At 42.1% G+C, this 13,432-nt stretch overlaps 1 protein-coding gene across 1 annotated transcript in view; it reads left to right on the top strand.

Moving 5' to 3' along the window:
* The window catches only part of LOC135218026 (uncharacterized), a 182,417-nt gene that overhangs the window by 132,938 nt on the left and 36,047 nt on the right, over window positions 1–13,432 (top strand). Inside the window, exons 8-9 of the mRNA XM_064254172.1 lie at window positions 3,247–3,396; window positions 7,776–7,958. Coding sequence (XP_064110242.1) covers window positions 3,247–3,396; window positions 7,776–7,958 — 333 coding nt within the window. The remainder of the gene's footprint in view (window positions 1–3,246; window positions 3,397–7,775; window positions 7,959–13,432) is intronic.

Here is a 13,432-nt window from a genome sequence, read left to right as displayed (position 1 = left end):
AATCTCCGAAATGCGTAAGTCCCATTCTCGGAATATTTGCTCCGTATCATATTAGGCATTTCATAGAGTTTTATATATGAAAATGTGCGCAATTTCATGTAGAATAAATCGAAAAATATTTGAAAGTTGTAGCTTTTCTTATTTCCGAAATAATTGCATATAAAAAAATATATATAAAAAAAATTTGACATTTGGTCAACTTTAACTCGTCAGATATGGTCGAAAACTGCATTTGTAAGCTAATATTCTTACAGTATAGTAATATTCAATCATTTGTCTTCATTTTGAAAGAAATTGGAAGTCTCTAGGACAATATTTAGATTTATGGTGAATTTTTGAAAAAAATATGTGAGCGTTACGAATTCATGCATTATTTTGTGATAATATTTTCTCTGTGTTGCTTTTATCGTTTTACAATTTGTTATATACCAAAATGATTGCAATTTAGTGTACATTACAACGAAAAAAAAGTAACTTGTTACCTTCAACCGTTTTGCGCACAGCGCGATTTGAATACAATTATATATGAAATTTTGTTTTTGCGCTATCATATATCGCATTATTTATATATGATAATGATAATTTTTTTCATTTCTGATGGTTGCATACTAAACTTCAGGCAATGACAAAAAAAGGAGCCAAAAATGAACTCTTTATCTTCAAAACTAAGCGCGCTATGATTTTTTGAAAAAAATATTTTTTCCGCTCCCGCGCTCACTCTGAAACGTCTCCGGCACACGGGAGACATTTTTTTTTTTACCGCTTCGGCGTTTAAGGGTTAATATACTTGGGCTGAACTGATGGTTGGCAACTCTTCCACCTCTTCAGTGAATTAATGAATAGAAATATTTGCATATATTTACTTTGAAAATAATAGTTCATGCAAAATTACATTGGGAAGAGAGAGAGTTTCTAACTCTCTCTCTCTCTCCAACTAAATAATAGACTGCTCATAGCCTATCAAACATGATAATAATATTATGTTGAGATTACTCTGAAGCGCTCACGAGCTGGGGAGGGGGGTAACATATTTCGAACGGCCTCTGTCTAGCCCCCAGACTAACCTCTGAGTATGTCGTGAGCACGTTCGGTACCTTTACAACTTATATCTAATAATAATAATAAGTGAACACATGAATTAGGTACCTTTAATGCAAATAATATCCGATTTATTCTTATTTGAGCTAAAACATGCGTACCTAATTCCCACACGTTCTTGCTCATGCTTTCAATTTGGGAAGTCCCGCAACCTTATAAATTATGAAAAACGGAAATTGGGGTACTCAACTTTGGTGCAGAAGTTATCTCGGAAGAAGCCATCACGAAATAAGCACTTAATGCACAATTAACCACGAGGAAGAAAAAATGCTTCGTAGGTTCACGAGTTCTAAAACAGGATTGTAGATGGCGCTCGAGTCGGGTAGTAGCAGTAGTAGCGAGGGGGAAGTAGTAGCCGTTGCGTCAGCTCTCCCCATGAGAGGGATTTTGGAAAGGATACCTCTAATTGGCAGGAGACCTGTGAATAGTGGCTTCCACTCACCTTGTACTTTATACCCGACGCCCTTAGGGTGCTCGCGCGAGGGTAGTAACCTCAGCATACCATGTTAGCTTTTTTCTCTGGTATATTTAGAACCTATTTATACTAGAAAATTGAATAGCAGGATCCTTTTCACCGGCGAACACAGGTCGACCCAGAAATGTTGCCCACATCGTTGCCCTTAACAGGGCACATTTGTATCTTATCTAAGATGATTGTGTGGAAGAGGGAATGAGTGAGTTGGCTGGTTTCTTTCTTTCTCTTGTTCCTTTCCTTCTTCCTTTCCTTCTTCCTACGGGCAGGTTGAGGAATAGGCATGTCATTTGCTGGACTGGTCTGATACAAGTGATAAAGGTAGTCATACTGATAGTTTGGTTGCTTGGTGTACAGATAATCAAACCCTCTATTCAGTAGCACATAGCTAGCAAGAGGGAATTAGGATTAGTAATGAACCCTGGTGCATTGGTTTCTTATCGAACAGTCAAAGTTTCTCTTTAGTTCCCTATAATGCAATGATTCATCCCTTATATCATTGTAGGTAACCCGTAGCCGAGTTGTTTGATATCACTACATCTAGCTTCTCACGGGCATCGGTCCCTCTCCTGTAGATATTTCTTTTGGAGTTGGACTGGTGGGTAGGCCCCCAGCTGGTTTAGGGTGTCTGTACCTCCCTCCAAGTATAAGTCTATCCTATTGTTAAAACCGAAGGTTTGTTCGCGTATGAACAAATGACAAATTTTCTGAGACAGTTTGTATTTTGCATAGCTACAAACCTGAGGTCTTAACGGTGCACTGCCCACCTCTAGCCGCCCCTCTGTCTTCTTAAAGGCATCCTGGGTTGGGAAAGACTGAACGCTGTGGCGTGGGTGCATGGTCTTTGACCAATTTTCACCCGATATACGCACGCGTTGCCAGATCTCGCAAGATTCCTTGCTTTTCATCTGTGATTTAACCGGATCCAGCTAGGCGGTAGAAAATTATCCTATTGTTAAGACCTCAGGTTTGTAGCTATGAAAATTACAAATTGTCTTAGAAAATTTGTCATTGTACAGCATTTATATAATTATTTCTCAATTTTTCCTTTCTTTGCATTGATTATTGGTGAGTTATATTGACCTAGTGATGTCAAGAGTAAATTGTTTGTAGATCAGGTGGTAGATTTTTTATGGTAAGCAAAATTCTAGATTTGTGATTCCCAGTTTATAGGTAGCAACTTTCCTCATGAAATGTTTTCAAAGTGGGGACCAGTTACAGCACCTGAATTCTGAGTACTGCATATTTGATTCATTTAGAACTAATTCAGGAACCAGCTAGGTATTGAGAAATATGAGACTGGCTTTGGAAAATATACACAGCCACAGATTCAAACTTTTGTATTAAGTCAGTACATTTGAACTGAATTGTGAGATGAAGGGAAAGTTTAACATTTTTAATTTGCTGTTTTTTTCATAGTCCATTGTTGAAGGAATATTCAAATGGACTTATAATTTGAGTGCTTCAAAATTTCTCAATTCTTTAATTTCCTCGAATAAAAAGAATTGGACCCACAGTCATGGATTAGTTTAATGTTTGCATATTTATTTCTCTTACATCAAGGACTCAAGTAACCATTACAGTTATCAGATTTTTTATGTGTATGGGCAATCATTCTATAATAAAATTACTAGTACTTATTTTCATTGCAGCAATTGATTTTTATTATTTTGCAGATGCACGGGAAAGAAAGTGTAAATACTAATTTTTTACACAATTGGATATCTCAGCATTGCCCTCGTCTGGTGATGTGGATGCATCGCTACATAACTCACATGCTAACAGTTGGACATAGAACAATTCCTCTTAATACAGATGAGAAGGAGGTATGTTTCAAAGTCAATTTGATAGATAAAAATATGTCATGTTTAAGAAATACAGTACTATAAGCTTTTAATTATTGGACTTACCCAGTAATTATATAGCTAAGAGTTTCACTCGCCTGGCAGTTAATTTCCGAAATTCGCTGATTGCACCAGTTTCATGTTCTGTTTTGGCTAGGTAACAATGACCCTGCCCACTTTCTGGGAAGAGAGTAACCACTTGGCAGAGAGCTCCATTTGTTTCTGCCGGCTGATGGCTACAGACTGGTTGTCAGCTGCTGTTAATTGACTTTTCCTTTTCTTTATCAGCATTTGGTGAAGTATTAATGGCGTAGTTTTTGGCTGACTCGGCGATATTATCAAGATTTAGTTTCTTTTAAGAACTTGATAGATTTGGACTTGTTTACCGACTTGTGTCACTTTTTTCAACAATTTGGACTCTAGCGTTGCTAACATTAGGCATTGTGCAAATGGTTGTAAGATTAGGTTGACCAGAGTCATACGATAGTCATTCCTTGTGGACAGGTATATTTGGTGAATGTGAGATGTATTGAGTCAATGATTGGGATGAGAGAACATGGAGGAACTTAGAATCTCATTTAAGAAAATTAGATAGAGATAGAAAGAGAAAGGCTTCATCTAGAGCTAATTTGGAATCAGCTAGTCAAGGATCATCGGAGTCTAATGTTCCTGCTATTTCTCTATCCCCAGTTCCCAATTCTCTTGCTGTACCACCTTCTCAATTTTCAGGCTCCCACGCTTCCAGTTCCAACCCGATCGCCAGCCAGCCTAGAAGAAAAGCTTGAAAAACATTTTTCTCTTTTAGTTCAGATGACGGAACAGCTTGGTTCATCAGTGGAAGTCCTGATGGACAAGGCAAAAAGTGACAGTGCAGTGTTAATAGAGGAGGTGGTTGTTCATCCCATTGACTCTCCTAGGCAAAGGTCACTGGCCTACTCCCCAGTACATGGGTGGAGTCAAACTGGTAACCCAAGGGAGGTTGGTGGGATATGCCCAGAGCAGTCACCCCCTCAGTTCAACCTGTTGTAGTTTCCCAGGTTGCAAAATAGAACCACTGGAAAGGTATCTCTATGTAAGTGCATAATTTGTCCAGTTTGGAAGACTCGTCTCCATGTCGTTGTCATCATTGGTGCTCTAGCAGTAAGTCTCGGTCTCATAAGAGGGCCTCTTTGGACATAACAGAGCACCCTGCTGTCCCTGTTAAGAAGTTAAAAGTATGACAGCCATCGGGACTCTCTGTAGCAATTTCCTTCTGATTGCTTCTAAGAAGTGGATGCTCATCCAGTGCCCAAGGCTCGTCATTATTCGACTGCTCCACAAGACTCAGTACTGTTGGCTTCTGCTCCTCCTGCAGCACCCAAGGCACCCACAATGTTGGAAGCAGTCAAGTGCTCATTGGCGCCAGAAACCTCTTCTGTCTACAAGCGCCAGGTAGCGCCACTTGTACAGAGTTACATCAAGGTGCAGTTGCGCCCATCGGACCCTCTTCCTCCAGTAGCTCCCACTGCTTCTACTGAAGTGGATCCTATTCAGTTGAAGCTAGATAGCATTCTAGCTTTACTTAGTAAAGCTCCCATGATGCCTCAAGCTCCCATGATGGCTCAAGCACCCATGATGGCTCAGCCGCCAGTAGTGGATAGGACACTTTTAAGTGCCCACATGTGCAGGTGCAGAACACCCTCAGGTGCCCATAGGTGCAGAACCCCCTCAGGCGCCCATAGTAGCTACAATTTCTCAGGCTCCATTGGTTGCAGGTACGACGCAAGCGCTTGCAGATCTTTCTCCCCGTTTCATCGGAAGAGGAAGAGACAGCGAATCTTGACCGCTTATCGTGCCTTCTTTTCACCTACCACTCCCTCATCACTCACATCAACTTATTCATGGATATGCCTACTTCTGCTTCTTCCGACTTACTGAAGATGCTTCTTTCTTCTTCAGCAAAGAAAGCTTTTAAGGATATAGAAGCATGGCTAGCAGAGAAGAGGGATGAAGGCAGAACTTTTAGTTTTACTCCCTTTAGCATTTCGAGATGGAGTTACATATCTCATGTATGCTACTAAGGAAACTCCCTCTTTGGGAATCTGTGCCTCTTCCCAAGGAGATCTCTCAGTTTTAGATTCAGCCAGATGTTCTGCCTTCACTTTGGCAAAGATTTTTTTTTCGGTCATGGAATTGGCACATCTACTGAAGAACATCTTCAAAGTGTTTTGAAGTTTTGAGTTTTCTTGATTGGGCAGTGGAACCTTGGTTCACAAAATTAGATCCTGCTCGGTCTTGCTGGAGAATTTTGCTTCGGATCGGTTGGGAGTTTACTCTTGTATTGTACAGACGGCTCCTGTGAGTTAGCTTCCCTGTATACGTTGGGAGCTCTGAAGAAAAGGGAGCTTTGGTGCTCATACTCCTCTAAGGGAGTGACGGGGACTCAAAGATCAGCCTTGTTGTATTCTCTGCTGGATAAAGAAACACCTTTTTCCTGAGTCTACATTCCTCGACATAGCTTCTGAGTTGCAAAAGAAGAGTACTCAGGATCTTCCAGCTCATTCCTCCAAGAAACCAAAGGAGACTCCTTCCGTTAGTATGAAGTAGTCTCTTCCTCCGAGGGCACAGCCCTTTCAGTCCAGACCAAGATCTTTCTCCTGCTGCACAAGTCGGAGCCAGACTTCTTTTGTTTTGAGAAGTGTGGCAGGAGAAGGGAGCAGAAACCTTGATAGTGAAACGTTCTGAAAAGGGGTTATATCATCCCCTTTGTGAGAATGCCTCCCTTAGTCAACACTCCAGTCGTATTGACAGCTTATTCGCAAGGGTCAGAAAGGTTTTCAGCTCTTGCAGAACAATTCATGTCTCTTTTAGAAAAGGGAGGAATAGTACCAGTGCAGAACCATCATTCTCCAGGTTTCTACAACCGCCTGTTCATGGTCCCCAAGTCATGAGGGGACTGGAGGCCTCTTTGATGTCAGTGCTCTCCACATCATCTTGAAGACAAGATTCAAGATGGAAACAAACCATTCGGTCTTGTCGTCCCTTCACCCAGGAGATTGGATGACGTCTATAGACCTACAGGACGTGTATTTCCATGTACCTGTTCATCCCATTCAAGAAGGTACCTCAGGTTTATATTCGAGGGAGGGACTTATCAATTTCATGCTCTTTGCTTCGGTCTTTCAACAGCATCTCAGGTTTTCACCAGAGTGATGGCTTCCATCACAAAGTGGCTACACCTACAGAGGGTAAGAATCTCCTTGTATTTGGATGATTGGCTTCTCAGTGCCAATTTGGAATGTCATTACACATAGGACCTCAGGAAGACACTCTTGTTAGTATAAAAATAAAGTATTCCAGTGAACCACCAGAAATCTTGGTCAATCCCTTCTTGGAGGATTGTATATTTGGGGATGATGATAATATCTCAGGTTTTTTTCTGACACTGAAAAGGATAGAATCTTGTCTAAAGAAGGTACAGGAGATTCTTTTACTGGAAGAATGACTCAACATCATAGCTGACCACATAAAGGCCCAAGTTCAAGAAGGAACTACATACTTTGCAATTTATAGGTGAGTATTTGTTGATGAGAGAATCATTCGTAAGGGAATTTTGCCCCTATGTATTTTTGGAAGGCAATATACAGTGGTCCCCCTGTATTTGGGGGGGGGGGGATGTGTAACAGACCCCCCCCCCCCATCCTGTGAATAGTTAGAATCTGCAAATAGTTGGAAGCCTTATAAAAATGCTGAAAACAGCCTATTTTGTTAGTTAAAACTCAAGAAAAACCCACTAAAAATTTGTATACTTGGTTTTTTAATAATTTTATCACAAAAAGTGCATTTTATGATCAAATTGATAATAAAAAACAGGAATTTCTGGATATTTCTCATAGCAAAATACCCCGAATAGGTGAATTTTTCATGAATAATGGGGGGAAATGTTCCTGAGAGAAATCCACGAATGCACAAGCCCGCGAATCCATAGAACGCAAGTACGGGGGTCCACTGTCCACTGTATAATCCCATATGAGGAGCCTGTAGAGAAAAAACTGGTAGGTGTTTTCACCTCTAACCTTATTTGTTTGATTAAGAAATCTGTTAACTTATTCTTCAGTTTTATTGTCATGTAATTTGGGTGTTCCATTTCCTGAAACTTGGTATTGTCCATTAGTATTATATTAATTTTATTTATGTAATCTTGTTTATTTAAAATTGCAGTTCCATTACCTTTGTCTGACATGTAATGATGATATCCTCTTTGGCTGAGACGTGTTTGACTCATTTATGAGAGATTTTAAAGGAAATCAATGTTGTATACTAGAGCCGATTAGTGTGAAATTAAGTTTTTCCAATTCTGATTACCTTTACATTTTTTTCAGGATGACACTGACACACCTATCTTGGATCACAGGGAAGACTCGCCATGCAACAACCTTCATCCAGCCTTGATCTGGCTACTAACTTGTACTCTTCCAACTTTGTATACAAGACCACAAAAGAGCATGAATCTTCCACATTCTAATTCTCTCTTCTTAGATCCTCATTTATTTATAGAGAAAATGGTAAGTGTCCAGGTATTATAAAATTCATTTGATTATGTGTTGGTATTTTATGCTATTGTTGCAATTTTGCATTTTTGCAACAGTTTTATGCATTTCATTCACTAACCTTTTTCTAAAATCAAGTAAATTACATTGTTAGTTGTATTCATGTGTGAAGCACCTTTGTTACTTTCTAGAATTCTGTAGCTGCTCCATGAATAAACCCTCAGATTCTCCTACTACAACCTAGGATGAAAATATGCAAAAATTATGGTTTTATGTATATAAAGGATTTTGACGTAAGGAAAAATCTATTTCTGGGCGATTGGCTCGTGTCGCCAGAAATATCCTTTAATCTATTATTTCTAGGGTAAATGTACTAACACATACCAGAGAATAAATAAAATAAAGAAAAAGGTCAGTATGACTGACTCGCTCACCCTCTAGGAGGTGTCGGTATGAACACTAGGCGAGTGAGACCACTACCACGAGCCAAATTGCCAATAGAAATCTCCCACACTACAAAACCCTCCAAGAGGGGAGCCGTCCCACAGAGGGAGCAGCTCGTACTACTACTACACCATCCCATGCTTGCGACTGCTGCGCCTCTAGTGGCCATCCTGAAGTTAGCAGACAATCTTGAGCGAAGGGATGGGTAGGGGTGGGTTTTTTTTTTGGGTATTTCGCTGGCGACACGAGCCATCGCCCAGAAATAGATTTTTCCTTACGTCAAAATCCTTTTTCTGGGCTCAGCTCGTGTCGCTTGCGCGAAATCCGTACCAGAGAAACAGCACAAGATTTGTAAACAAAGTAAATAAAATATAATAAAACAAAATAGGTCTCAAATAAAAGATACAAAATAAAAGAATGAATATAATTGCTAAAAAAGATACAGGGTACCAAGTTAAAAACAAATCAGAATTATGCTTAAATTAGCCTTTAATCTAATTAAATGTTGATAATATAAGGTAATTTTACATATATCGCCATAGGTGAACCTAATGCTTACCTATCCCCCCCCCCCCACAATAAATCTGTGTAACAACATGTATCCAAAAATAGAAATAGCAATTAGTATAAATTTACATAAATATTTGATCAATGATAAAATAAATATCTTAGGAATGTATATGACTTAATAGAAAACAAAACCCGTAACCCATTGCATTATGATGTATCCCCTAGCATAAAAATAAGGGGATAACATCTATGAGATCAGTTATGGTAATCAGATGTGAGTGTCCCCTAACCAGACAAAAGGGCACTATACAATCATAAAGCAGCTAAGACACAAGGTAAATGTTAATGACAAGGCAGGAATAGACGACTGTTGGGTGAGGCAGGTAAGAAAGTAGGACTGAATCTTCTACTATAATCTAGCTAGAGTCAGGGGAAACTATGTTACCCGCTGCTACTGCTGGGAATTTCAGATCTTCCAAGGACTTAAGGAGTAGTGACGTTTGAACACTGTCGGCGATTTCCATCCGGTTATACTTCTTTAAATCAGCAAAATTCATATGTTGGAAGTAATTAATTGAGGTGGCTACTGCCCTGACATCATGTGCTTTTGGAAAGGAGTCAGGATTGCTTGTTTGATAAAGTACAGGATTTGTTGCCTGATGCCTTTAGTGATAAAGTACCACCTTTTTCCCTCCTAAAGAGGGGCCCCGATGAGGAAGAAGGAGGTCCTGGATAGAAAGGCTCGTAAGGTTGAAACCGGACAAAGGGAAACATCTTGTGGAAGGGGTAGTACCTTCCAAGGTTCCCACCTCATCAAAGGATCTTCATTCTTTGCTAAAAAGCTACGTTCCGGATAAAGTAGCACTTCCCCGTGGGAAGGAATTGAATATGACCTCCGGATCTCTGGATAAAGCCAGACAGTTCTGAAATTCTTGCTCCTGAAGCTAGGCTTAATAAAAACAGAGTTTTTTCTTAGGAGCATCATAAACGAAGCAATGTGTCATTATCGGTTTCGGAAGCCAGTTTTAGAACATCGTTTAAAGAACCATGAAACTGACGTAGGCCTGACAGAGGGCCTAAGTCCTAGCCACATGCTTTAGGAATAGACGAGAAATAGGTATCTGTAAGTCTATGTTAAATCCAAATTGAAATATCTTTTTCAATGCTGACTTGTTTGTCGTAATCGTGCTAGCTGCTAAACCCTTTTCAAATAAAGATCTGAAAAAGGATATAGCAGAATTAACTGTCATGATTCTGATATCTGACTCTCTCAGGAAGATTGCTAACTTTTTGACGGCAGCATCATACTGCCTCAAAGTTGAATCCTTTATCGTATTCCAGGAAAAGAATATTCTGAGGGTCAATATTCGCATCTCTTTTTGCCGCAAACTTCATGAAATCCATAAAGTTAGGGGTTTTTGAGAATCCCTGAGGAAGCGAACACAGTCTTCGTTTGTACTGACTGGGAGAGCTTGGGACTGGGGATCCGAAGGGGACGAAGACCCAGTTCCAGGATCAGGGGGTACCAATTGCTCTTCGGCCAGTCTGGGGCTACTAGAGCCACTTGACCCCTGAATGTCCTGAGTTTGTCTAAGACCTTCATAAGGAGATTCACTGGAGGGAATACGTAAATCTTCTCCCAGTTGTTCCAGTCCAGAGCCAGGGCGTCCGTGGCGTAAGCCAGAGGGTCCAGGTTGGGGGCTACATAACACGGTAGTTTGTGGTTCGCTTGTGATGCGAAGAGATCCACCTGTAGCCCTGGGACTCTTTGAAGGATCCATTGGAACGAACTCTCGTCTAGAGACCAGTTCCGACTCTAGGGGTACTGATCGGGATAGGGCGTCTGCTATGACGTTTCTTACTACCAGCTATGTGGGTGGAGGAAAGATGCCAACTGAATTTGTCTGCCAGGAGAAGATGGCTATCATGACGTGATTTAGATGACGTGACTTGGAGCCTCCTCTGTTTATGCAATGTACTACCACTGCGCTGTCCAAGACTAGCTTTATGTGGGAGTACCTTGGTGGGCGTAATCTTTTCAGAGTCAAGACAAGAAGACTGCCATTGCCTCCAGTACGTTTATATGGAACTGACGGAACTGGGGTGACCAAATTCCTTGCACCTTTTTGACCTGGGAGTACCCTCCCCAGCCGCTTAAGGACGCGTCTGTGTGGATGGTAATCCCTGTGGAGGGAACTGAAGAGGGGACTGACACTGACAGATTCTTGACTTTTGCCCACGGCCGAAGCCGGTTCTTTAGAATCAGAGGTACTGAGGATAGCTTGTCCCTGGACCTGACATTTGCTCGAGATCGCCAGATCCTGGTTAGATCTTTCAGTTTGGCTTTCATTAAGATGTGCGTTACTGAAAGCAAACTGGAGAGAGCCGAGGATTCTTTCCTGAGCTCTCCTCGATGCTAGTTTGTGACTTAGAAATTGCTTGACTGACTTCGCTATTTCTTTCCTTTTGGTGGATGGAATCGACAGAGTGTGTGAGGATAGATTCCATTGAATGCCTAGCCACTGAAAGTTTGACTCTGGGGTGAGTCTGGACTTGGATCTGTTATCTTGAATCCTAGATAATTCTAGGAATTGGATCACTTTCAGTGTGGCCTTGTTGCATTCTTCGACTGATGGGGCCCAGATCAACCAATCGTCGAGATACGCTACTACCATAATCCCTTGAGCTCTGAGCTGTTGCACTACTACTTCCGCTAGCTTCGTGAACACCCTGGGTGCCACGTTGAGCCCGCCGAACGGGACTACCTTGAAGGAGAACGTCTGGTCTCCTATCTTGAATCCCAGATACGGACGGAAGTGTCTTGCAATAGGGATATGATAGTAGGCGTCTGTAAGATCGATAGAGGTGGTGACGGCCCCACGGGGAAGTAAGGTCCGCACCTGTGAGATCGTGAGCATCTTGAACTTGTCGCAGCGGATGGCTAAGTTTTAAGCGGGACAAGTCTAAGATTACCCTTCTTTTGTTTGAGCCTTTTCTTTGGGACGCTGAACAAGCGACCTTGAAATTTTAATCTCTTGACTTTGACTATAGCTCCTTTCTGAAGGAGGTCCTCTGCGTATTCTGTCAATTCGTTGGAAGGAAGTTGACGGAAAGGTCTGGCTGGAGGTGGGTTCGTCAACCAGCTCCAACCCAGCCCTTTTGACACTATGCTCTGAGCCCACTGGCTGAAGTTTCCAACCGGTGGCGAAAGTGAAACAGCCTCCCTCCTACCTGAAGTTCCTCATTGGTTCTGGTAACCCCCTCGACCTCCTCTGAAGTGCTTTCCCCCTATTGAAGGGGCCTCCCGATCCTCTCCCACGAAAGGACCGCTTACCTCTGCCTCCCTTGTTCGAGCGGTCATACTTCTGAGAAGCTTGGACTCCCTCGAAGGCTGGAATTGTAAGCTGGAGAGAGAGATGGGCGTATGAGGTGGAGGGTTGAGGCTGAGGGGTATATCACATTAAATAGGCTGTGATTGACCTTTGAGACGTTGGAGGGCTGAGGCTGTCTGCACTAAACGGCCACTGTAGGAACTTGTTTGAATGGGAAAGCGCGGCTGCTTCTTTTGGTAAGGTTGGAAACGTCTAGGCTTCCTTTGTCCCTTACCTTTTGGTTGTCAAGTCTTGCCTTCTTCCTAGCCGTAAGACCCCAACGGTCCCCTTAAGGGCTTTGGTTCAACCTCGTAGCCTCTGCTTGTACTTCCTTTACCATAGCCTCTGGAAGAGATCTGCGCCCCAGATGTTAGAAGAAAGTAACCTATTCGGTTCATGCCGAATGGTTTGCCTCTAGCAAAACATGCTTTCTGCAATTTGTTCTAGCAGTGGCAAACTCGAACATGTCTGACTGCACCGTTTGAGTCAGGGCTTTGGTCATAAGCTTAAAATTGGTTCTGAACCATAAGCCATGGTTGCTACCTCAGACATAGCCCTCAGGTTGATTGACCTGGCTAGTCGTGTTTTCGAGTCAAACTCCGCTTGAATAAGACTATCAGGGAGCCTGGGCAGTTTTCTTTTACCAAACTGCTCCATAGCACAGTCAGGTTTGAGTTTGCCAGCTGTGAAAGTGTTAGGCAAGTCGTCCCATAATTCTCCAATTGACGGGAGCAACGGAGAAGTGGGTCTGCTTCTTTCAGCTGAGGCATGGGTTCCCCTTTCTGAGCTGCTGATATGGTCGACCTCGCTATCTTGGTAAGGAAAGGGGAGCGGGTACCTTCGTCCATCGTGAAAAATGGTAAAGGGACTTTTGAATGGTTGGATCTTGGTATTCGAACAGTCCATGTCGTCTAGACATCTAAGCCATTCTCGTTGGGCCTGGTCCCGAGAATAGAGGACTGTCTCCTTTGGTACCCTGTCATCTCTAACCATAGCCGAAGGCGTGAGCCTAGCGTAGCCTATGAAGGGAGGCTGTAGGCCTTCCGGGTAGAACTCGAAGTCCTCTATTCTTCGAGTTCCAAACTCCGGTATGGAGATGAGACCATCTTGGAAGGGAGACATATGACGCTACTCTCCAAGGATTGTTCATGGAGAAAGTCGGCA

The sequence above is a fragment of the Macrobrachium nipponense genome, chromosome 9, assembly GCF_015104395.2.
Source record: "Macrobrachium nipponense isolate FS-2020 chromosome 9, ASM1510439v2, whole genome shotgun sequence".
NCBI classification, from domain to species: domain Eukaryota; kingdom Metazoa; phylum Arthropoda; class Malacostraca; order Decapoda; family Palaemonidae; genus Macrobrachium; species Macrobrachium nipponense.
Note: the sequence above shows the minus strand (reverse complement) of the source record. Positions and strands in the feature narration are given on the sequence as shown.